This window comes from Schistocerca nitens, chromosome 8, assembly GCF_023898315.1.
Source record: "Schistocerca nitens isolate TAMUIC-IGC-003100 chromosome 8, iqSchNite1.1, whole genome shotgun sequence".
Classification (NCBI taxonomy): domain Eukaryota; kingdom Metazoa; phylum Arthropoda; class Insecta; order Orthoptera; family Acrididae; genus Schistocerca; species Schistocerca nitens.
The window spans coordinates 364,045,080-364,070,330 of NC_064621.1; the positions used below are offsets into that span (position 1 = coordinate 364,045,080).

The 25,251-nt window shown below is 44.2% G+C and overlaps 1 protein-coding gene across 1 annotated transcript in view; it reads right to left on the minus strand.

Annotated features, from left to right (window-relative positions):
- LOC126199136 (lipase 3-like) overlaps positions 1 to 25,251 on the minus strand; it is a 124,655-nt gene that overhangs the window by 24,322 nt on the left and 75,082 nt on the right. The window contains exons 5-7 of the mRNA XM_049935892.1: positions 15,631 to 15,877; positions 11,360 to 11,518; positions 1,780 to 1,867 (exon numbers count right to left, since the gene is read on the minus strand). Of these exons, the coding sequence (XP_049791849.1) occupies positions 1,780 to 1,867; positions 11,360 to 11,518; positions 15,631 to 15,877 (494 nt within the window). The remainder of the gene's footprint in view (positions 1 to 1,779; positions 1,868 to 11,359; positions 11,519 to 15,630; positions 15,878 to 25,251) is intronic.

A 25,251-nucleotide genomic window follows, 5' to 3' on the forward strand; every position in this document is an offset into this window, starting at 1 on the left:
GACAGGATACTGAACATGTTTTGCGCCAGTCACACGGAAATTCATAATCCGATTTGATTTTGATTAATGCTTTTTATGCGGTTTTTGGCCTCAGGATAGTTAAAAACCGATTTTTCCCATGCAATGTGATATGACCTTGCCGTGGTGGATGGTCTTACGTAACTAACACCATCACACCTGTACACCCATGCACACTGAGTAGTACATTTTGTTTAGCGTCAGAAGTAAACCTTAGGCATTGTTATATGAATCATTTGTCATTTGTAGTCGATCACTATTAAATCATGATACTTACAGCGCCATCTATTGCTACATTTTGAAAGTGTTTATTTTTCTTCTGCCATACGTTTTCCCCCTTCTCCGATAATATTCCGTTGCAATTTGACGTCATTCTAACCAGTGGAGTTAGCCAAAATGAGATTTTCACTCTGCAGCGGAGTGTGCGCTGATATGAAAGTTTCTGGCATATTAAAACTGTGTGCTGGACCGAGACTCGAACTCGGACCTTTGCCTTTCGCGGGCAAGTGCTCTAACAAGTGAAGCTGTTAGGACGGGGCGTGATTCGTGCTTGGGTAGCTCAGTTTGTAGAGCACTTGCCCGCGAAAGGCAAAGGTCCCGAGTTCGAGTCTCGGCCCGGCACACAGTTTTAATCTGCCAGGAAGTTTCAGTGGAGTTATTTCTACAGCGGTTTGCAAGTTTAGCTTTAATTACAATCGCCCTTTATATAGGATTAAGAAATACATGTTTCGTAACCAGACATTAATTTGAGTGAGACTTTTCTGTCAAAGATTATTGGCAAAGTGTCGAAACACCCCTTAGGGAAACTACGTAGCTAATAAAGTGAAAGGTGAACATCGTCAAAAGGATGAGAACTTATCGAAGTATGAACACAATGGCACACCGCCCCCAGCCTCAATCATGGCTTCAGTTCAGCGAGGAAGTTTCTTCAGGAATATTTTATCCAACTGAAGCAACTCTTTCATGATCTGATCCCTTAGAGCTATCGTACTGTGAGGATATTGACTGTTACATTGCACCCACATCGCAATCATCTGTTTGTCTGCACGTGTAGATCACAACTACCGATTGCCGTCCCGTTAGGATAATTCGTAGTCCGTTGTTTTTCTTGTCTCAGACTGTACATAAACTTGGTTATATATTTCGACGATGATTTCGTTTATGGAAGTACTGATCATGCCCAACATTTTGGTACTTAAAAATGGCCATAGGCCAAAATCATGATTGTACAATAGAGTAAACCATCTATAAAGTCAAATGGCGGAACTTCCATATAAAAAGAATTACGTCATTGTAGCCCCAAACTATTGTAAAATTATCACAAGTTAGTCAACACACACACACACACAAACACACACACACACACACACATACACACACACACACACACACACGAAACTAACTAGCTAGCCATCTTCATTCACGGTGTGGTCTTGGTGACATCCAAACACGATACCTTCACTCTGACATTCTGTCACGTCTCCACGTCGATTGACGTTACTGCATTGAGTCCATACAGTCGACTAACACATACACATCAGAGTCCATTCAACCGACTTGCATATATACATCACTTTTTTACTACGACCTGCATCAGCCGTGCAGCGCTCGAAGGAACCAGTGTGCTCTTTGATGTGGGTGAGTAATATTTTGCTCCATGAGTCTATCTGACAACATATGTGTAACTTGTAATAGCAAAGCATTCAGTTGTTGACAACACATGCATCAACGTCTATGGAGAAGGCTAGCACTGACTCTCACCTCCATTTCGGATCTCCTGGGCGTAGTGGTCGAGCTGCCTGACAGACGCTCCTGCCGGCGAGTGCGCCAGGTAGACGGGCAGCATTGTCTGCAAAGTGGCAACACAAAATATTTCCTTACTCCAAATATGCCTCGGTCTCGACATAGTTTAATACTGTACCAGTGACTCGTTATCGGTCACTCATTCTGCTTTCTCATGAGGTATTTCAAGTGTAAAACAGATAAACGTTCAGCAGCAGATTATATATATACTCCCGAACAGGCCATGAAGGCCCAACGGTACCGACCGATCGCCGTCTCATCGTCAGCCCATAGGCGTCACTGGATGCAGATGTGGAGGAGCATGTGGTCAGCACACCGCTTTCCCGGCCGTATGTCAGTTTCAGAGACCCATTTATATATATATATATATATATATATATATATATATATATATATATATATATATATATATATATATATATAACATCGTGAGTCAGCTGCCCATACTGACTTCTGTTTATGCAACTCACAATGTTACATCTTACCTTCAAAAATCAAGTGCGAGATTTTCATATTCTCTCGCTCGCTCTACGTGCAGGATCTTTTTGTAGGAAATTTAATTTATTTAAAGTTTTGAACGCGGCTGCATGGTCATCAAACGTTCACAAAGTGAAGTTAACAGTAATAGCAGCCTCGCTCACAAAAAAGGAGTCTTCGGACCCAGGTTTCGGCACTGCTATGTGTGCCTTCATCAAAAATAAAACTCTCAAATTGTCCTACAACATAACTACAGCAAAGAAAAAAATTTATTAATTGTAAGTACTAGCTAGTAGTGCAAAAAAGGAACATTACTTATATGTCACTTATTAAACTAAAAATCAAGCGATAAAGCTTTAGTCACAAAACTTGTAAAGCAGAATACAAAAAAAGGCAAGCCACTATGGGCTGCTCACATGCGTCGAGCTACGGTAGCATCAGACTGAGGCGCAGGCGTTAACAATTGCGGGCAGGTGAACATTACACCAAGAGTGCCATCAAGTAGCCGCAAATACTAACACACTACTTAACATTCAAAATGTAGACAGGCAAATGTTACGATGAACATTATATTGTACACGCAGTGGAAGACAATAATTTTATCTGACATCAGCAGACACGGTAACAAATTATCTACATGAGAGCTTATAAATACAGTTTAAGGGCTGTATGCACCATTTTAGAAATACCAGAGGAACTGATTAACTCAGCGAGCAGAAAAGAATGTCATAACATGAAATGCAGTTACTATAATTTTTTTAGAAACAGGAAAATTATGAGTCGACTTACATAGAAAAAAATATTTCGCAAACTGCACGAGAGAACACGAGATCAAATATCAAGTAACGGCTTTATACCATTGAAGAAGCCTTTATTACGTTATTTCGGGGTTGCTGTATCTTAACCAGGGATGGTTTAGAGTTGCGGGACGTAGAAAAAGAGCCGGGAGGACGCATCGTCAAAGGCGTTCTGAGTGGAGTAACTCTTAAATCTCTACGCTCCCTCCAGGTCAAATAACAGAGCTGCAAGGACAAAGTTTTTTACTGAAGATGTCCCGTATTATCTGAGGTAGGCGAAAGGTGAGATCATCATCTCAGGAGCCGGCCGTTGTGGCCGAGCGGTTCTAGGCACTTCAGTCCGGAACCGCGCTGCTGCTACGGTCACAGGTTCGAATCCTGCCTCGGGCATGGATGTGTGTGATGTCTTAGGTTAATTAGGTTTAAGTAGTCCCATAGTGCTCAGAGCCATTTTAGCCATCATCGAAGGAGATTTTAATTCCGTCCTCAGCTGCCACAATATGGCCTCCAGTGGTCATAATAAACCGCTTACGCGATCGTTATTCAAACTCTGTATGTTTTTTTTAGTATTAACGAATATTCTTATAATAAAATAGCACACTGGTCTTATAAATAAATCTGTACGTATTCTGACCACTGGAGGCTATATTGTGGCAGCAGTTTTCGCTACTGCCGTTGAGTGAAACTGAAGCACGAAGATCGACTTGCAAGCCACCGGACATTCGCTGCCTCTTCTGCGTACCGTCTCTGCCACGGTTTCTGTGGTGGGCCTCGCTGTAGTGCAACTGTAGATTCTGGCAAGCCATTACTATTGTAACTAAATGCAGTTGTCTCTGTTGCAGAAAGTACATAGAAATGCCCACAGGGGCAGTCCGCACACGATAGGGATTACAGCATGCCTGTCATTTAGTTTCTTTTACTTAAATCAATTATGATAGGATAAGACACGTCAAATGTATATATACGTAATTTGTGTATTTATTGCTGTATGTATTTTTCTTATAAATTCGACTAAACCAATCAATGTTGTATATCTCACGCGTGACTGTTCATCAATGATGTAATGCTGTGGGCGATGGTCGGAGCTTACATTATATAATCTCGTCAAAAGCTGCTTAATTCAGCAGTGATAACCATACTTTTATGGATCTCTCTCCATCTGCTAGTCATGATGGGTATAGCACTTTTTAATTATTTTAGCTCATATTCTAGACGTTATTTAGGCGTATTTTCATTCCTCTGTATTGAATACGCGCTGATGCCAGGCCAGCCTTCAGGGAAGTTTTACGGCCCAAATACGACAACTGCGTCGTCTCACCAGGGAAGATCATTGCAACGATGAAAAGCCTGACGATAGTCTGAGGAAGGGGCCGAAACCGGATTCTAACAAATTAAAACTCTGAAAATACGATCGAGACTGTATTTATTTTGATTTACAGCATTTTGTACTGATCGCTGTGCTCCAATTACAGAATGCTTTCTAAAATTTTACATTATTGTCCAGTACCGAGGGCGCTGATGTAGCGCCTCTGGCTGGGAAAATGTTACGATTGGTGTGTATCACAAGGTGGCGGTGGTTGGTGGAGGGGGGTGGGGGGTGGCTGGTATAGCGCCTGTAGGTGTGTCACTGATATCGAAGAGTTTTTGAAGCAGGACCACTGGACAGATCCCTCAGAGCGAGAGGAAGTATTTAAGAACTACACTCCTGGAAATGGAAAAAAGAACACATTGACACCGGTGTGTCAGACCCACCATACTTGCTCCGGACACTGCGAGAGGGCTGTACAAGCAATGATCACACGCACGGCACAGCGGACACACCAGGAACCGCGTTGTTGGCCGTCGAATGGCGCTAGCTGCGCAGCATTTGTGCACCGCCGCCGTCAGTGTCAGCCAGTTTGCCGTGGCATACGGAGCTCCATCGCAGTCTTTAACACTGGTAGCATGCCGCGACAGCGTGGACGTGAACCGTATGTGCAGTTGACGGACTTTGAGCGAGGGCGTATAGTGGGCATGCTGGAGGCCGGGTGGACGTACCGCCGAATTGCTCAACACGTGGGGCGTGAGGTCTCCACAGTACATCGATGTTGTCGCCAGTGGTCGGCGGAAGGTGCACGTGCCCGTCGACCTGGGACCGGACCGCAGCGACGCACGGATGCACGCCAAGACCGTACGATCCTACGCAGTGCCGTAGGGGACCGCACCGCCACTTCCCAGCAAATTAGGGACACTGTTGCTCCTGGGGTATCGGCGAGGACCATTCGCAACCGGCTCCATGAAGCTGGGCTACGGTCCCGCACACCGTTAGGCCGTCTTCCGCTCACGCCCCAACATCGTGCAGCCCGCCTCCAGTGGTGTCGCGACAGGCGTGAATGGAGGGACGAATAGAGACGTGTCGTCTTCAGCGATGAGAGTCGCTTCTGCCTTGGTGCCAATTATGGTCGTATGCGTGTTTGGCGCCGTGCAGGTGAGCGCCACAATCAGGACTGCATACGACCGAGGCACACAGGGCCAACACCCGGCATCATGGTGTGGGGAGCGATCTCCTACACTGGCCGTACACCACTGGTGATCGTCGAGGGGACACTGAATAGTGCACGGTACATCCAAACCGTCATCGAACCCATCGTTCTACCATTCCTAGACCGGCAAGGGAACTTGCTGTCCCAACAGGACAATGCACGTCCGCATGTATCCCGTGCCACCCAACGTGCTCTAGAAGGTGTAAGTCAACTACCCTGGCCAGCAAGATCTCCGGATCTGTCCCCTATTGAGCATGTTTGGGACTGGATGAAGCGTCGTCTCACGCGGTCTGCACGTCCAGCACGAACGCTGGTCCAACTGAGGCGCCAGGTGGAAATGGCATGGCAAGCCGTTCCACAGGACTACATCCAGCATCTCTACGATCGTCTCCATGGGAGAATAGCAGCCTGCATTGCTGCGAAAGGTGGATATACACTGTACTAGTGCCGACATTGTGCATACTCTGTTGCCTGTGTCTATGTGCCTGTGGTTCTGTCAGTGTGATCATGTGATGTATCTGACCCCAGGAATGTGTCAATAAAGTTTCCCCTTCCTGGGACAATGAATTCACGGTGTTCTTATTTCAATTTCCAGGAGTGTAATTACGAGTGAAAAGAATAACAGGTAACTGAAATTCGGCTACATTTCCCTATCATGACGTCTTTAGACGCGACCAAAGCCAAGCTACCATAGGTTTCCTACTGTTGTAAATAAACTTTTCCGAATTGTTGATATGTAAGGAGATGAAGCAGAAGGACAGTACGCACACTGCGGAGTTCACACAGTCCAGTATCGACAAGGAATATGGCAGTGCACGACCCATTCTGATCATAGGTCAGTTTTTTTCCATATAGATGAAGACAAAGCTTGATCCACGTAACATGTATTTTTCTTGTAAGTTTTCGGCGAAAAATAGTGAGTTACTGGTATAAACTGTTAGAAGTTGATGTGGAGAGGATTAGATAAGAGCAGACCAGACCGTAGTCGTAGAATGCCATGCTGATATCAGTTCCCTTCCAAGTAATGGAACCAAAAGCTGCTACCCAAAAATAACTTATCTGATGAAGGATAAAATGAGCCACTAAGAAAGACCTCTGTGTAGAACCAAATGCTAGTGAAGTCGGACAGAAAACGCAAATGTTGCAAAGAACAAAGTGACACCGTTAGTGGGAGTAGAAATGCGAAGTGTACATGATTTTAAATAAACTAGAGATTGTGTTTGTGTGCGGCTGATCCCGGCGGAGGTTCGAGTCCTCCCTCGGGCATGGGTGTGTGTGTTTGTCCTTAGGATAATTTAGGTTAAATAGTGTGTAAGCTTAGGGACTGATGACCTTAGCAGTTAAGTCCCATAAGATTTCACACACATTTTTTTGATTGTGTTTGAGCAAAATTCGAGGGCGAAATTTTCCGTAGAAACGAGGAAATTGTAAATGGTAACAGTAAAGTTACAACGTGACTTACGTTAGAGGCAGCGATAGAGCGTCAGGACGAATCAGGCCATAGACAAAGGTGGTCAGCGCTCGCCAGAGGAGTGTCCAGTCAGCAGCTTTTCAGCTGCCTCGGTGTCGACAGATCACACGTGCTGATGCCAGGCCAGCCTTCAGGGAAGTTTTACGGCCCAAATACGACAACTGGGTCGTCTCACCAGGGAAGATCATTCGACGCCACCCACTAACGTCGCCTTTACCGTGAAATCAGAAGGGAGCAGCAGCATTTAAACGTGAATGAACCAGATCGTCGTGTTCGAACAGCCCGGCAGTTCTGTAATGTCGAGCCTGTGCTACTCAGCGTAGCGCTGATGGCGTGGACGCATCTCCCACCGCCGAGCATATCTGGGCCCCAGGGCAGTCCCGCATTTTGCCACCATCCTGGGAATACGATGTGAGGGTCCAGCCACCTCTGCCCTCACCTGTACGAAGAAACACCGTACCGCGCCAGAGAATAGGGTACACTCAGAATACTGTCTAAACTGAATAAGTTAACGAAGAACTGCTGTACGATCACGTGAGTTGTCTACAGCTCCCCACACGTCACACCTGTCTGCTAAACCGCTTATAAACCTTACAACGCGCGCAGAAGATTCGTGTGCATATTCGCAAGCAAGAACTACTCGTGTTCCACTTCTGCCCCGTTACATTTTGGTGTCAGAAGTGGTATTGGTTTGAAGACTGATGAATCAATGACGATCAGGAGAGTACACATACTGGCAGAAGACTTTCAAGCAGCGATTCAACTGGGGCAGCACGATATGCGAGTAGCAGCCTGATTTTTAGAATCCACTCGTGAGCTTCCCTACATCCTTTGAATTGATCTTTCCTTACTTTTCTCATAATTTTGGGTTTGCAGTGTTTGGTAAGAGACTGTGGGCCGCATCGTTAGCGTCTGTAATATGCAGCCAGTACAGTTTAACAGTGCACTCTGCACTATGCCCTGAATCACATCCCGTAGTTTGTTTGGATTGCCACAAAAAAGGGCGTTACGCCAGCCAGTGCAGACTCAGTGACTCAGGCGAGGAAAGCCTTGGGTGCCCCGAAAACTTAGGTAATTTTGTAAGGATAAACTAGAAGAGAGATAAGAAATTTTTCTGTAAACACGAAATGTAAATGTTCATGGATGTAAAAGGACGATAGAAGTAATAAATATATTAATTATCAAAGATGGGCGCCATGTAGGATGTAGGATCATGACTAAGTCAGGAACATTATGAGGTCCGCAGGGAAAATGGTTAACAGCTACGACTCATCCCATTAAGATAGGTTTGAGCCATGGTAGAATGCTGAGAAACTACAATTTGAATAACACTAACCACCCCTATTTTGATAGTTTAATAGTAACTAACGTAGAGTCTGGATCGAGAATTCGAGAATCTGTTTCTGAAGCTCCATATGTTCTTGTGATGCCAGCGAAATTTGGTGAACTAACGTCTGAGCCGCGCGGGGTAGCAGTGCAGTCTGGGGCGCCTTGCCACGGTTCGCACTGCTCCCGCCGTCGGAGGTTCGAGTCCTCCCTTGGGCATGCGTGTCTGTGTTGTCCTTAGCGTAAGTTAGTTTAAGTGGAGTGTAAGCCTAGGGATCCATGACCTCAGCAGTTTGGTCCCGTAGAACTTACCACAAATTTCCAATTTCCAACTAACGTCAGACCACGCCAAAAGATATTTGATACTACGGGAGAAAAATCTCTATTATTGTTAGATACTCGGGGTAGTCAGTGTGAAAGAACCGCTTTGAGCGTAGTACCTGAGGACAACGAACTTATTCATCTGATGATATCAGAAGGCTCGATGGAATAGGTACAGCCATTGGACCTATTCGACTATTGATGTTGGAAGAATTCTGTGAAAAGCTTTTCATATCTAGTTCCGCTCAAACATTGACATCAGTCACCATTAGAACCACAATATAATCAAGCTGCGGTCACTAGAACGTAATCCATTCTCTTCGCCAAGATTTTCAAATGTACTGAAATGTGTCTCGCACAAATCAGGATGTTTAGCGGATCGCCCCCCACAGGTTGACATCCTGCTGAATTATGTTTTATATTGTGTTGTCCGTCGTATGGACCATGTGAAGAAATTTCATTCATTCTATATTTAAATTGCAATAAAACGTTATGTTTTAAGGATTTCTTTCTATCGTAATGATTTTTGTATCATAAGAAGTTACTTATTACTTTCCGTAAAAAAAATACACATACGTGAAACGATAAACTGAAAAAACAGAAAAACATGAATGCAAAACGTAAAATAACAATTTACAACATAAAACAAAAATAAGTAAAACAAAATATTAGAATAATAATTATTCAATTAGATTTTTTGAAGATACTCCAACAGCACGTTGTGTTTAGCTAATTTTCTAATAATTTTATTTCAGAAGCCAGCTTTGTTACACAGGAGTGGATGAGGCGTGAAGTTGATTATGTAGTTGTCAAGAACGTTAATTACATTTCAGCTTTTATATGTAACACATTTTCTTATATTTCATGGTTTTGAAGACATCCCGTCTAAACCTAATGTACTAAATTATCTTTTGCGGTGTGTTCTACCCCTTAAAAGTGAAAGTTGACAAAAACGAAAAATACAAATTGCGTTATTTTGACTCCTCCTCATACCCGCCTAATTTTATCAAGATAGTTTATTTACACCAGGTAATGTTTCCTTGTAAGTATCTATGGCCAGAAAACTTGTTTATAACATATAGTGATACTCATGAACCTTCCTCATGAATCAAATGGTTCAAATGGCTCTGGGCACTATGGGACTTAACATCTGAGGTCATCAATCCCCTAGAACTTAGAACTACTTAAACCTAACTAACCTAAGGACATCACACACATCCATGCCCGAGGCAGGATTCGAATCTGCGACCGTAGCGGTGACGCGGTTCCAGACTGAAGCGCCTAGAACCACTCGGCCATTGCGGCCGGCTCCTCATGAATCAGTCTACCTATAAGTGAAAATTATTCCTGAGATTATCCATCAAATAAAGATAGAAAAACGCATCAGAGGCCTGAAATTTATAATATGTTTAGATTCTTGTCAACTTCGCTGTTGACTTGAAGTTGCGGTGTCTGTTTACTGACCTTCCCGCCAGACAACCATTTCTCTGTAACTGAGCAGCACGTAGATCACACCGTAGGCACAAGATATCATTCCATACACCAACTAAATGTGGAACACATAACAATATGTATAGCACCCACTGATCATTACTATAAACATAAACTCTATAAACAAACTCTCCTCGTGTATCTTCCTACCTATTACTGAAAACTGAAACGAAATTCTTACGGTAGTTCCTGACATTATGCATAAAATACGGAGAGAAACACGTGGCGGAGGCTTTTATTTATAATATTTATAGATTTTTGCGGTATATTGCTATATATGAAGCTTACTGTGTCACAACTATTTGTTCTTTGCTGAATTCATTAATTTTGCTTATTAATCTGCATTTACACGTGACATTTGTCAGAGCTTATTTCCTCAATTTCTTATTGATCTAATTTCTCTCGCCAGTATTTTAACCTCTCAGTTAGCCATGTGTTATATAAGTTGTTATGTTATAAGTAGCGACCGTGGCAGAAAGTTGTAAGCTGTCATATTTAAATTGAGATAAAAATGCTTTAACAACTCTTTTGTAATTATAAATCTTTATATTTCTTTTTGTATTTAATGTACAAATAAATATGGAACACATAATAACTGACAGACATTACCTGTTGTAGCTTTTCTTAATATTCCTTTTCATTTACCTATGCATGCGTAGAGGGCACTTCCCTCTTACCTTACCCTCACCACAGTCTCGTGGCGTGACAGCAGTACACGCATGCTGCCATGGGGAGTCGAATTTGTCTGCAACGAAGTCACGCCACAAATGTGGGTGGAAGACGACTGTGGAGATTTACGTCACATTGACGTCTGGAAAAGAATATAACGCTACCGTGCGATCTGAGAAAGAAACTGCAATGTACTGGGGAACATTATAACAATGCAGAAATGAGTTTCTGGGTGAGCTGTCAGTTACCTAGAACCACCAAACAGTGAGACCAATTCTAAATTATTAATCCCGCGTTTGGCGTTCTTATCAAGTTGGCATGACAGACATCGAACAAATTCAAAAACGGGCTGTTGTTATTGCAATATTCTATACCACACATTACTCAAGGGTAACATAGATGCCCAGCGAATTCAAAATGCGAATGTATGAAAGAAAGGCACAGCGCTAAATTCAGCAACCCACCTCGTTGATTTCCTTTCCGTTGTAACCAGCGATGAGGATGATGGCGTTGTTGCACACATTTTGCGCCAAAGAGCGGTCGCTACAGACAATGTCGGTTGCCCTCTTCGTGATCTCATTGGTGGGCTCGAATTCGTCTACTCCTAGCATCTCCAACAAGACCTGAAGATAATTGAATACGAATTTTAAGTATCTGGGTGATATGAAATAAAGCGATAATGATGAGACAAAAAGGCCACACAGTGTGGGAATGAACTTTAACACGCCATTGCGGCCTGCGTTTTCTACAGGTGATGTAATCGCAGGATAACTAGAAGCAAGAATCCCTGCTGGGAAAAGATAAAGGCAATAACTGTTGAGTCATTTACTTACATATCGCAATAACATAAGGGCTCTGGCATATGAACCAAGCAACAATAAATAATTACATACCGACGCCATAAAAAAACAGCAGTAACGATCTGACATAAAACAATTTTCAAAGACAACAAAGCAGAAAATTGGAAATGAAATGAAATGTGTGTGAAATCTTATGGGACTTAACTGCTAAGGTCATCAGTCCCTAAGCTTACACACTACTTAACCTAAATTATCCTAAGGACCAACACACACGCCCATACCCGAAGGAGGACTCGAACCTCCGCCGGGACCAGCCGCACAGCCCATGACTGCAGCGCCCTAGACCGCTCGGCTAATTCTGCGCGGCAGAAAATTGGAGAAAGAGAATAGCACAAAGTTAATTTGAAGCAGTTCGCCGGCCGGTGTGGCCGTGCGGTTCTAGGCGCTTCAGTCTGGAACCGCGTGACCGCTACGGTCGCAGGTTCGAATCCTGCCTTGGGCATGGATGTGTGTGATGTCCTTAGGTTAGTTAGGTTTAAGTAGTTCTAAGTTCTAGGGGACTGATGACCACAGATGTTAAGTCCCATAGTGCTCAGACCCATTTGAACCATTTTTTTTTTTTTGAAGCAGGTCATATTTTAGATATCCGTGCGAAAAAAATTCACAAACACACTGATGTGCCAAACCAATGTGAGCACCGCCCATCTAAGTAGGGGACTGATGACCTCAGATGTTAAGTAACATCGTGCTTAGACCCATTTGAAGCACCGCCCATTGTACTCCGCCCGATTACACTGCGGGCACGTGACCCACTAAGGAAAGTACACAGTCTACTCACATTACTGTGACCACCGCCTATGCTCGAAGTCAACGTGCGATAACCACACATAAAGGGCAGGTGGCAGCACTGGCTGTGGAGGGTATACAAAGCGTGTCCAAGGGACGAGGAAAACAGCGCAGTCGTTATCGTAATGAGGAAACGGAGCGATTTATCCGAGGTCACAAAGTTTGTGAACTGTTCGCATGCAACCGTGGTTAAAGTACGCCGTGCATAGCAAAATGGCTCTATTCACAACCGGTGCCCGAGACAACTGTGGTACTCCATGGGGCCCAGATGACAGAGGTGGACGACAAACGTGGAGACGTGAATGGACGTACAAAAAATGGTTCAAATGGCACTGAGCACTATGGGACTTAACATCTGTGGTCATCAGTCCCCTAGAACTTAGAACTACTTAAACCTAACTAACGTAAGGACATCACACACATCCATGCCCGAGGCAGGATTCGAACCTTCGACCGTAGCGGTCACGCGGTTCCAGACTGAAGCGCCAAGAACCGCACGGCCACACCGACCGGAGGACGGGCGTACAGACGTCCAACTGTTTCCAATGAAAAACAACTCACAGTTGCACTAATTATGTCTACACTAGATTTAGTATAAACATAATTAGTGCAACTGTGGGCTGTTTTTCATTCGAAACAATTTCGTAAAAGTTGCTGCCACGATGAAAATAATGAGATGTCCAACTGCTGAGCAACTGACCGCCCCCATGAACCGAGGGCCTACTAACAGCGTCTCCGCAACGACAGTTCAGCGAACGTTGCTGCGTATGGACCTCTGCGGCAGACGCCTGGTTCATGCACCCATGCTGACTGCAGTTCATCGGCGACGAAGGCTGGAATTTTTCAGTGAGAGGCGACAGGTGGTATTTTCAGGTGTACCACCTATTGTGCCCCATCGGACAGTAAGGTGTGTAACGTCTGAAAGCAACCACACTGCAACAATCATCGGAAGGGACCAGGCCAGAGGACGGAGCGTTATGGCATTCTCTGTGTGGTCCCTGTATCAATACAAGTATGTATCTATCCTTACGAACTATATTCAAGGTTTTGACAGGTGATCACATAGTGTGACTGGACAGTGTAAATAAAGCTACTGGATTGTTCGATTTGGCCTCTTACTCATTTATCATACCCTTCGTGAGTAAGATGAAGCAGCCCGCCCGGTTAGCCGTGCGGTCTAACGCACTGCTTTCTGGGTGGGAAGGCGTGCTGGTCTCCGGCACGAATCTGCCCGGCGGATTAGTGTCGAGGTCTGGTGTGCCGGCCAGTCTGTGGATGGCTTTTAAGGCGGTTTTCCATCTACTTCGCCGAATGCGCGCTGGCTCCCCTTATTCCGCCTGTTACACTATGTCGGCGATGGCTGTGCAAACACTTTCTCCACATACGCGTACACCATAATTACACTAGCACGCGAACATTGGGGTTACACTCGTCTGATGTGAGACGTTCCTGGGTGGAGGGGGGGGGGGGGGGGGGGGAGGGCGGTCCAGTGGGGGCCGAACCGCACAATAACCCTGGGTTCGGCGTGGGGTGGCGGTGGGGTAGTTGGACTGCTGTAGCTTGTTGTGGGCTTGTGTACCACTGAGGCTACAGCGGGGACGAAGCCTCTCCGTGTTTTCTAGGTCCCCAGTTCCATATAACACAATACAAGATGACGCAACTGACAATGTAAAATGGTAACAGCGTTTCCAGAATTTAAAGGTTAAGCACAGTGCACAGATTATAAAGTATGTATAGAAACGTATGCATTCGCGACCGTTGTCAATGAGGTTAAAAGTTGCGTACTTATAGTGCGTCTTCCGTGCACTATATTTCTATCACATATTTCAGCCATCTTCAGGGACCTGGCTGGAGACTGTAGTGCACAGTGCCGTAATGTAGAAGACTGGCTTTTCAGTGATGTGGCCGTGATTGATGGAAGCGTGCAAGCGGTTTACCAGTTGCTGGAAAGCAGTGCTTGAGCGGCAGTGAAGGCTTGACATGTTAACCTAACTACAGCTTACTGCCAGCATGATTTCTGTGGCGGTGAAAGCGACCAAATGCAGCGATATCTGTGCACATTCCGTTACTGCGTGTTCTTTAAACAGCAGTGTCAGTTTAATGACATCACGCTCACATCGCATATTTTTCTCCTCTGAGAGCGCACTTTTCTTCTTCTTTTTTGAATAATGTAGCCAACTGTAGCCTTATACAGGATCAGTGTGAAACAAAGAGTTATCCTCACGAAAGCAGTGCCATTACAGCTTATTTTCAAATGTACAGTATATGCACATGTTGTGTACATAGTTCCGCGTAGTCAGCGCGTACACAACTTTCCCAATAGAGCGCACCCCGCTAAGCACAACAGCGCAGGCGCAGCGCTCGTCCGTCTCCGCACTACGAGATGATGCTGTCTTAGAGACGGACCAAATTCTGCTTCCGCCGATCCGCGTATTAATATGTAACGCAGCCAATGAGATTGCTGCTAACGTAGAACCTTTTCTCCTCGCGGATCACACTCGCGCAGTGATACCTGAACGCTCGAGGTATTATAACGAGTGTACAGACCTCCGATTAGTCAGTCTGCATTTGTCTGCATTAGTCTGTAGTCAAGTTTCAGTCTGCGCCTAATAAGATTATCATATTCCTGTACATAGCCATGAAGATAAATGTATAGACACTTTGTCAAGTATCAGAGATATGTGAGAATAAGATTAACGTACGAGTACCAAGACCAAAGGAACATCAGATTGTCAATTGTAAACAGCATCCAGAATCAAGTTACGTAATGTCTATGATTTTTATTATTTTAATAAATGTGTGTGAAAATTAATCAAGTTCTGTTTAAAGTTGGTCACCGTCAATCTGCTACTCTAAGCGTGGAAGTGGCATTTCTACCGTCTGACCTAACGGCAGAAGATAAACACGCCACGATAAGACCACGAGACATATTGCTGACAATCGCCTACTTCGTTAGAGCGACAAGTCAAATAATCTGATGGTGTGTGTACCGAAGGTCTTACAGTACGCACACCACAGCACAATAGTGCAGAATTCTATGACGAATTCTGAATTGAACCTTATCCACAGAAATACGTCTGGATGCTCACCGTCAACGGTCCTTCAAATTCTGAAAACAGCTTCAGTAATGGACTGGTGATGTGGCCCATGTAGGCCACCGGCGCCATGAGGAATGCAGCCCTGATCTTTTTGTTGTACTCAGGCTTCTCGGACATCATGACGAAGAACATGGTGGTGCCCATGGAATGGCCCATGTAGAAGAGCTCTCGATGTCCCGTGGTGTATAAGATGTGATCGATCATAGCTGGGACGTCGTACACCCCTTGCTCGTGCCAGCTGTAACCGATCAGAGCAGGGAACATTCCTATCAGAGCATTACAGTTACTATCTACAGTTTATTATCTCTAAACAACATGCAATTAACAACTTTCAGGATATCTGGCAAAGCAAAGTGCAATAAAATGTGCTTCATTTGTATGTAACAAAATGCCAGCAATTTGGTGTCTGTATAATGTTCATTTTCCGCAAGGGATGATCTAATAAGAAGTGGGAAGTAACAGATTACATCATAATTACTAAGCGAATCACGTAGGACAGACCACAAAATCCAAACCGAAAGTTCGCACCATGCAGCTGCTGGTATTACTTCCCTTACGGTAACAATATTTATGATCCGTTTTATGCCGATCAAAAAAAGTAGTCAAAAAGTGCGCTGCTTCAAAGTCTGCCATCCTCTGGACTAAAAAAATGCTGACTAATCCCTAAATGACATAACCAATATTAGGTCTCTGCTCGCATTCGATCTCAGGCTCTTAAGACTGAGAATCGCTCGGGCCTGGGATGAGACTGCTGTGAACACAGCTCTGTTGAGATTTAACACTCTTTAGGTATCTCACCACAAGCTTCAGGCTCGGGCGGACTGTAATGCATCCAAGGCAGGGTTTTTGAAATCTCTTCCGCCACGTGCAACCCTATCGGAGACAAGGAACAAGCTGTTGCGAGGTGGAAACAGTACTGTGAAAAGTTGCATTCTCGGGTTAACAAGAGTACGAGACATCAAGCAGTTGAGAAGCTTACACTGGAGCATGCAATCTTACGCAGAGAAATAGAGAACGCAATGCAACTATAAAGCCCCTGGTCTAGGCAGTATATCTGGTAAGATGGTGAAGCAGATAGGTCAGGAAGGTGTTCATGTGCTGTATTCAGTGTGTACTAGTATATTGCAAACTGGGGAGTGGCCGTTAGACTGGTCGAAGTCTCTCTTCATCCCGTTGCACAAGAAAGGGTCAATCAGAAACTTCTCCAACTACCTAACCATTGCTCTCATACCCAACGCAAGTAAAATTGGCTCTACATCTTGAACCAGCGTTTGAAGCCAGATATTCAGCTTCGCATGCCCACAAAACAAGCAGGTTTTGCATAAGGAAAATAAACACGAGAACAGGTTCTCAATAAATAAATCTCTCTTCAACTACTTGCTTGACTATAGGAAAGGTTTTGACTGTTGTCTAGGAGAAGTTGTGGCAGGTGCTTGAAGACTTTGGTGTTCCACCACACTTGACAGCATTGATCAGAAGTCTATTCCATAACCACCTTCGCAGCTGTGAGTACAAGCGCTGATACGTCTGATTTCTTCAGTACATCAAAAGATGTCAGATAGGGTTGTGTTCTACATCCACAACTTTCAACATCTATGCAGAACATGTCATTAGCAACGGTCTTAACGGTTGGACTAAAGGCGTCTCCATTGGTGATAGAACTATTAAAATCCTTCGATTTGCTTATGAGCCGTGATTTTAGCTATCAGAGAAAGAGGAACTAGCTGAGCTATTAACAAAGGTAAAAGACCTTAGCCTATCATATGGGCTGGACCTCAATCTCAGCAAGTCCAAACTCATGATAACTGATCGAGAAGTACAGGTTCAATTGACAGGTCGATTAAAGGAAGTGGAAGGAGTACATTCTTTCTTCTGTCTTGGGTCATTTGTGGCACGGGAAGCTGTGGAGATAAGACGGATCATGATAGGGCTAGCGGCTATGAAGAAGCTCACAAAGATCTGGCAGAGCAGAGAAATAGCGAACACCACAAAGTTCCAGCTTGTTGAAACACTCGTGTTTTGCGTCTTCTTTTGTGGCTATAGGACTTTGGCCCTTAAGGCCAGGGATAAACAACGCATCAATGCGTTTGAGCTTTGGTGCTGGCGTAGGATGCTGCTCATAATATGGACGGAAAGAAGAACAAATATTTCCGTTATTGAACAACTCAGTATCTTCAACCGCTTCTCACGCGTGTCAACCAACATATTCTTCCCTTCTTCGGCCGTATAACAGATGGAAAAAACCTAGATAAAATACTCATGGAAGGGAGGGTAGAGGGCAGGAGACCAACGGAAATAGGAGGGGACAGGTGGACTGACCAAATCAAGAAGATCTCTGGATTACCTCTTCAGCAGGCTCTAAGATACGCTGGTAAGCGTCCAGGATGGAGGCGCTTATTTCAGGGCGTCACGACGCTCAGCAGTGCAAGATGCTGAAACGTCGGTATTCTGTCCCGATTGGATGAATATTTAACTATAGAGTAACACAGCAAATAGATAAATCGTAAGCTGTAATGCAAATAAGAAAATTAAAACATAGTCGTAGTAGATATTGCAGAAATCACAGATTCAACAGAAAAGTTGGCCTTAAAAATAAAAGAAAATACATTTCACGGAAATTTATGTTGTTGCACCAAAATGCTCGGATTCTGATGAAAAGGTAACATGACCTCTATAAAGAGTTTCAGAAACTAATGAACGACAGTGAGATGGAAATCGAAGGTGTAAGGAAGAATTAAAATACAAACTAAATAACGACTCTTCTGCGGAAAACTATGTGTACGATGGCAGAAATGACAGAGCTAATACGTTTGTCCTTAAAATATTGCTCCAGGAGAATACAAATAGAAAATGAACTTTGTGAATACCAAAGGTAACTAAAAGTAAAACTGACTTTTTTATCAAACAGTTACGACATAATATAACATGTGTCAGTCCTAAACCACTTGCGAGTAGATAGTGATAATGAACTCATGAGATAGAAAGAATAAATATCTGCAAAGCTAGAAAGAAGTATATCTCATTGTCCAAAAATTTAGCATGTTAGAAAAATGAGAATTGTACACTAAAACTGGCAAATATGTCTCCATCCTTTCATGGAATGTATTTCAAATATTCGTTACTGGACCTATCTAGAAAGTTTTAAATGCCTTATGTTGGCAACCAGCATTCAGAACAGCTAAGAGAGTCTGTACTGATGAATACATTGATCTCGTACGCTATGAGCCTACTATGGTCAGGTATGTAGTGTGCTATAGCCTTTAAAATAATAGCAATGAGTGTCAGTGAGAAATGAGCACACGTTAGTTGTTATGCTTATATTAGCATTTGCTGCATTAAAGACTACTTTACTGTTGGAGAGAGAAGCTCTTGTCACTACAAAATTGAACAGTTCATCATCTGACTAGGTAGGGATGTCAAGATAGCGAAGGCTATCGGTGTGACAGTGACGTGCAGCATTGGCTACTAAGTGTGATGTTAGTTTGATACACTGAATGTGGAAATATACAGGATTATGCAGCTTTTCTGTTCATCTCAGATACTTCCTAAATCGTTTAATATATCGTGATTCTGCTTACACCCAAATTAGTTGTGGAAATGTCCTCGATAAAAATTTAGACTCTTGTCATAGCGATATTAATTACAGACATATCAATATCAACTTCGCTTTATCAAACAGAAATATAGTTATTTCTGCTACTGATATCTCAGTTCTAAAGGAGATTAATTGAATATTATTAAACTCTTAAAAACCTGATTACTAGATTTGTAGCATTTAAAATAATTATAACTTAGAAATTAACTGTTTTGAACATGAAATTTATTGCTGTCTTATTCAGAAGTGGGTGTTGTTCTACTGAATTACCGCATCAGGTTGATGGGGCACTCCAGATTAACGCTGCTGACAGAGTCTGCTTACAGAAGCAGAATAGTGGAGGAACGCCTAATTTAAAAGTGATGTTAGTCACTCTTGGCTACTTGTGGTAGGACTGACACACCAACTGGAAGGCAAAGGACTTGACATCTTGGGATGATCACCAGTTAACTGCAGTAACAGTTATGCTATTGTTTATGCCAGAGCGTTCAAAAACCGTTGCGCATCATACGTTTGAGTTACCGTTGTAAAACAGAAAATTGAGGTATAACACAGTCTCACCAGCTGCGACATAGTCGCGTATTTGAAGAGTGATCCAATACTGCCAAATGGTTTTTTATTCCAGTCTATGATCATAATATCAATTCTTTTGACGATGACCTTATCACTTTAGGACATGGTATAGAAAAGACCTGAGTATGGTCATTATGGACTGAAACCAGTCATCGTCAAAAGAATTGATATTGTGATCATAGACTGGAATAAAAAACATTTGTACAACACAGTGTCATTAGTTTGCAAAATTATGTCAGCAACAGCAAAACCAATGAAGTCATAAAAGAACACAAGAAGGGCTTCAGTCTCACAGGATGCAGGTCGAACACAGGAACAATGTATATACAGGAACCTCCGGTATAACCGTTTTCAACTGTCGTAGCTGTGTTGGGAAAGTACCAGAGCTCCAAGCGCTAATAGAAAGCACTGACAATCAAACCGTTACAGGCGCAGACAGCTGGCTAAAGACGGAGGTAAGTTCAGCGGAAATTTTGCAAACAACCCAACGGTGTTCAGAAAGGATAGGCTAAACGCAGTTGGCGCTGGCGTGATTGCTGCTGTTAGAAGTAGTTTATCTTGTAGCGAAATTGAAGCAGGCAGTTAGTGTGAGCTAGTACGGGCAGAGCTCATTCTTGGCAATCGGAATATAATACACTACTGGCCATTAAAATTGCTACACCAAGAAAAAATGCAGATGAGAAACGGGTATTCATTCAACAAATATGTTATACTAGAACTGACATGTGATTACATTTTCACGCAATTAGGGTGCATAGATCCTGAGAAATCAATACCCAGAATAGCCACCTCTGGCTGTAATAACGGCCTTGATACGCCTGGGCATTGAGTCAAACAGAGCTTGGATGGCGTGTACAGGTAGGGCTGACCATAAAGCTTCAACACGATACCACAGTTCATCAAGAGTAGCGACTGGAGTATTGTGACGAGCCAGTTGCTCGGCCACAATTAACAAGACGTTTTCAATTGGTGAGAGATCTGGAGAATGTGCTGGCCAGGGCAGCAGTCGAACGTTTTCTGTATCCAGAAAAGCCTGTACAGGACCTGCAACATGCGATCGTGCATTATCCTGCTGAAATGTAGGGTTTCGCAGGGATCGAATTATAGGTAGAGCCACGGGTCGTAACACATCTGAAATGTAACGTCCACTGTTCAAAGTGACGTCAATGCCAACAAAGAGGTGACCGAGACGTGTAACCAATGGAACCCCATACCATCACGCCGGGTGATACGCCAGTATGGCGATGACGAATACACGCTTCCAATGTGCGTTCACCGTGATGTCGCCAACCATGGATGCACCAATCATGATACTGTAAACAGAACCTGGATTCATCCGGAACAATGACGTTTTGTCATTCGTTCATCCAGGCTCGTCGTTGAGTACACCATCGCAGACGCTCCTCTCTGTGATGCAGCGTAAAAGGTAACCGCAGCCACGGTCTCCAAGCTGATAGTCCATGCTGCTGCAAACGTCGTCGAACTGTTCGTGCAGATGGTTGTTGTCTTGCAAAAGTCCCCATCTGTTGACTCAGGGATCGAGACGTGGCTGCACGATCCGTTACAGCCATGCGGAAAAGATGCCTGTCATCTCGACTGCTAGTGATACGAGGCCTTTGGGATCCAGAACGGCTTTCCGTATTACCCTCCTGAACATACCTATTCCATATTCTGCTAACAGTTATTGGATCTCGACCAACGCGAGCAGCAATGTCGCGATACGATAAACCGCAATCGCGATAGGCTAGAATCCGACCTTTATCAAAGTCGGAAACGTGACGGTACGCATTTCTCCTCCTTACACGAGGCATCACAACAACGTTTCACCAGGCAACGCCGGTCAACTGCTCTTTGTGTATGAGAAATCGGTGGGAAACTTTCATCATGTCAGCACGTTGTAGGTGTCGCCACCGGCGCCAGCCTTGTGTGAATGCTCTGAAAAACTGATCATTTGCATATCACAGCATCTTCTTCCTGTCGGTTAAATTTCGCGTCTGAAGCACGTCATCTTCGTGGTGTAGCAATTTTCATGGCCAGTAGTGTACATATACGGTAGGCTATTGTGTGAACTGCTAACAGTCGCACTGTTCTCCTTGTTACATTTCTAGCCCGCGATGTACATGGACTTTGTAGTTCTTGTTATGGCCGTTGATTCAGTGTTCGGCTGTCGACGAACTTGGATTTGTTTGCACTCATATCGGGGGGTAGAGATAAAAGTGATCCCTCCACTCCACAGCATATCTAATTTCTCTTGTTAGTGAAATACATTTATTTTTTCACACTGAATAGCACTCGACGCACAACAGAATGAGAGCTGCAGTTCCTCTGTGTCTCTAAAAGGTATCGTGGCTGTGTATATTTCAGTTTCCTCGTTATCTGACGTCAATGTTTTCCTTATTGGACTTTGAAATCAGGAATTATCGCATAGTACAGAAATTGGTCTCATGTAGAAACAGATAAAGTTTAAGTTTTAGGTACTGTAAATATTCCAGAACTATTAACAGGATTTTAAAGAACGGACATCGTTGAATTCACCTCCCTTACAGCTAAGACGAGATTGCTATCGTTCTGTTTGAAAAAGGGAAGGTGATACCGATATGTCTGTAATTAACATAGTTATGAATAGACTTCACATTGAACTGCGTAACTAGATGACCCTGTGTCATTCACTCACCGTAAGAGACACATGGGACGTATGGAAAACACTGGCGAAAAGAAGGGTCTGGATGATAGGAAATATGTTAAGACATCAGGGAATAATTTCCAAAGTAAAGGGAGCTGTAGAGGGTAAAACCTGTAGGAGAAGACACGGATTGGAATACACACAAGAAATAATTGATGTTACAGGGTGCAAGTGCTACTCTGATACGAAGATGTTCGCACGGAGAGGAACTAGTGGCAGGCCGCATCAAACCAGTTGGAACACGTGGAAAATGAAAGAAGAAGCCTGCTGCATCGTTTGTGAAGTCGCAAAGGCATTGAGTTTTTCATGTGCCGCCATGTCAACGGGATACCAGAGTACTCTACCTGTGATGGGCGAAAACTACTGTCACCAGAGTCAACTACTGTGGGCACAACCTGTTGACGATAGGGTTCAAATTCAAAATGGTTCAAATGGCTCTGAGCACTATGGGACTTAACATCTGAGGTCATCAGTCCCCTAGACTTAGAACTACTTAAAGCTAACTAACATAAGGACATGACACTCATACATGCCCGAGGCAGGATTCTAACCCGCGACCGTAGCAGCAGCACGGTTCCGGACTGAAGGGCCTAGAACCGCTCGGCCACAGCGGCCGGCTGATGATAAGGTTCGCCATCGACTGTTGCGCATTGAAAACCACGTAGGCAGACCACAGCGTTACGCAGAAAAAAAACCGCCACTCCACAGGTTTATACCTCATAGCCGCGTGTCACAGAAGACAGAGGACAGAATAACACTAAATTCAGAAGAAGAAATTCAAAAGCCCAAGATCGCTAGTTTATTTCTATAACCGCTTTTGGTAAGGCTATGCTACCAATTTCGGATCATATGCTCTACGATTTCACATAACCTCCTCCATCTATCCTCTGTATCGTCTTACACCATGAATATGCAAGTGAAGATCATGAAAATCACTGGATACCCGCATGTCAGACTTACAGTAAACAATATTTACAAAATATAGGATAGTGCGCCGAATGCAACTCGTGCACACTGTACAGCCAATTACAGACTCAAAATAGTCTTACAGAAACCGGTTATCAAAATAAATACTATACCAGCGATCTTGGCTTTTTGAAGTTTTCCTTCTAAGTTCATTACACTGCAGATCGCCCGCATTCTAGTACAGTCTCATCAGGCATTTATGCCTCCCTGTATTCGTAGTGGCATACTATCCGCAAGTTCATCAAGCTACTGTTGGTCCAGATTGTTCCACTCCTCAACGGCGATTCGCCGTAGATCCCTCAGAGTGGTTGATGGTTCAAATGGTTCAAATGGCTCTGAGCACTATGGGACTCAACTTCTTAGGTCATCAGTCCCCTAGAACTTAGAACTACTTAAACCTAACGAACCTAAGGACATCACACACCTCCATGCCCGAATTAGGATTCGAACCTGCGACCGTAGCGGTCTCGCGGCTCCAAACTGTAGCGCCTAGAACCGTACGGCCACTCCGACCGGCGTGATTTGTGGGTCACGACATCAATAAACACCCATTTTCAATCTATCGCAGGCATATTCGATAGGATTCATGTCTGGAAAAAGAAGCTGGTTACTCTAGTCGAGCGATGTCGTTATCCTGAAGGAAGTCATTCACAAGATGTGCACGATGGGGGCGCGAATAGTCGTCCATGAAGACAAATACCTCGCCAATATGATGCCGATATGGTTGCATTATCGGTCGGAGGATTGCATTCACCTATCGTACAGCCGTTACGGCGCCTTCCATGACCACCAGCGGCGTACGTCGGCCCCACAAATGCCACACCAAAACAGCAGTGTACCTCCACCTTGCTGTACTCGCTGCACAATGTGTCTAAGCGTTAAGCCTGACCGGCTTGCCTCCAAACACGTCTCCGACGATTGTCTGGTTGAAGGCATATGCAACACTCATCGGTGAAGAGAACGTGATGCCAATCCTGAGCGATCCATTCGGCATGTTGTTGCGTCCATCTGTACCGCCCTGCATGGTGTCGTGGTTGCAAAGATGGAGCTCGCCACGGACGTCGGAAGTGAAGTTGCACATCATGCAGCCTATTGCACAAAGTTTGAATCGTAACACGACGTCCTGTTGCTGCACGGAAAGCATTATTCAACATGGTGGTGCTGTTCTCAGGATTCCTCCGAGCCATAATCCGTAGGTAGCGGTCATTAATTGCTGTAGTAGCCCGTGGCTGACCTGAGCGAGGCATGTCATCGACAGTTCCTGTCTCTCTGTATCTTCGGTTTGGTCCACTCCGAGACGATGGACACTTCCCCTGTTGAGAGCCCTCCCTGGCACAAAGTAACAATGCGGACGCGATTGAACCACGGTACTGACCGTCTAGGCATGGTTGAACTACAGACAACAAGAGCCGTTTACCTCCTTCCTGGTGCAATGACTGGAAGTGATCAGCTGTCGGAGCCCCTTCGTCTAATAGGTAGGTTTAGTGACATCAAAATGGCTCAAATGGCTCTGAGCACTATGAGACTCAACATCTGAGGTCATCAGTCCCCTAGAACTTAGAACTACTTAAAACTAACTAACTTATGGACATTACACACATCCATGCCCGAGGCAGGATTCGAAGCTGCGACCGTAGCAGTCACGCGGTTCCGGACTGAAGTGCCTAGAACCGCACGGCCACCGCGGCAGGCTTAGTGATATCTCTGAACAGTCAAAGGGACTGTGACTGTGATACAATATCCATAGTCAACGTCTGTCTCCAGGGATTCTGGGAACTGGGGTGATGCAAAACTT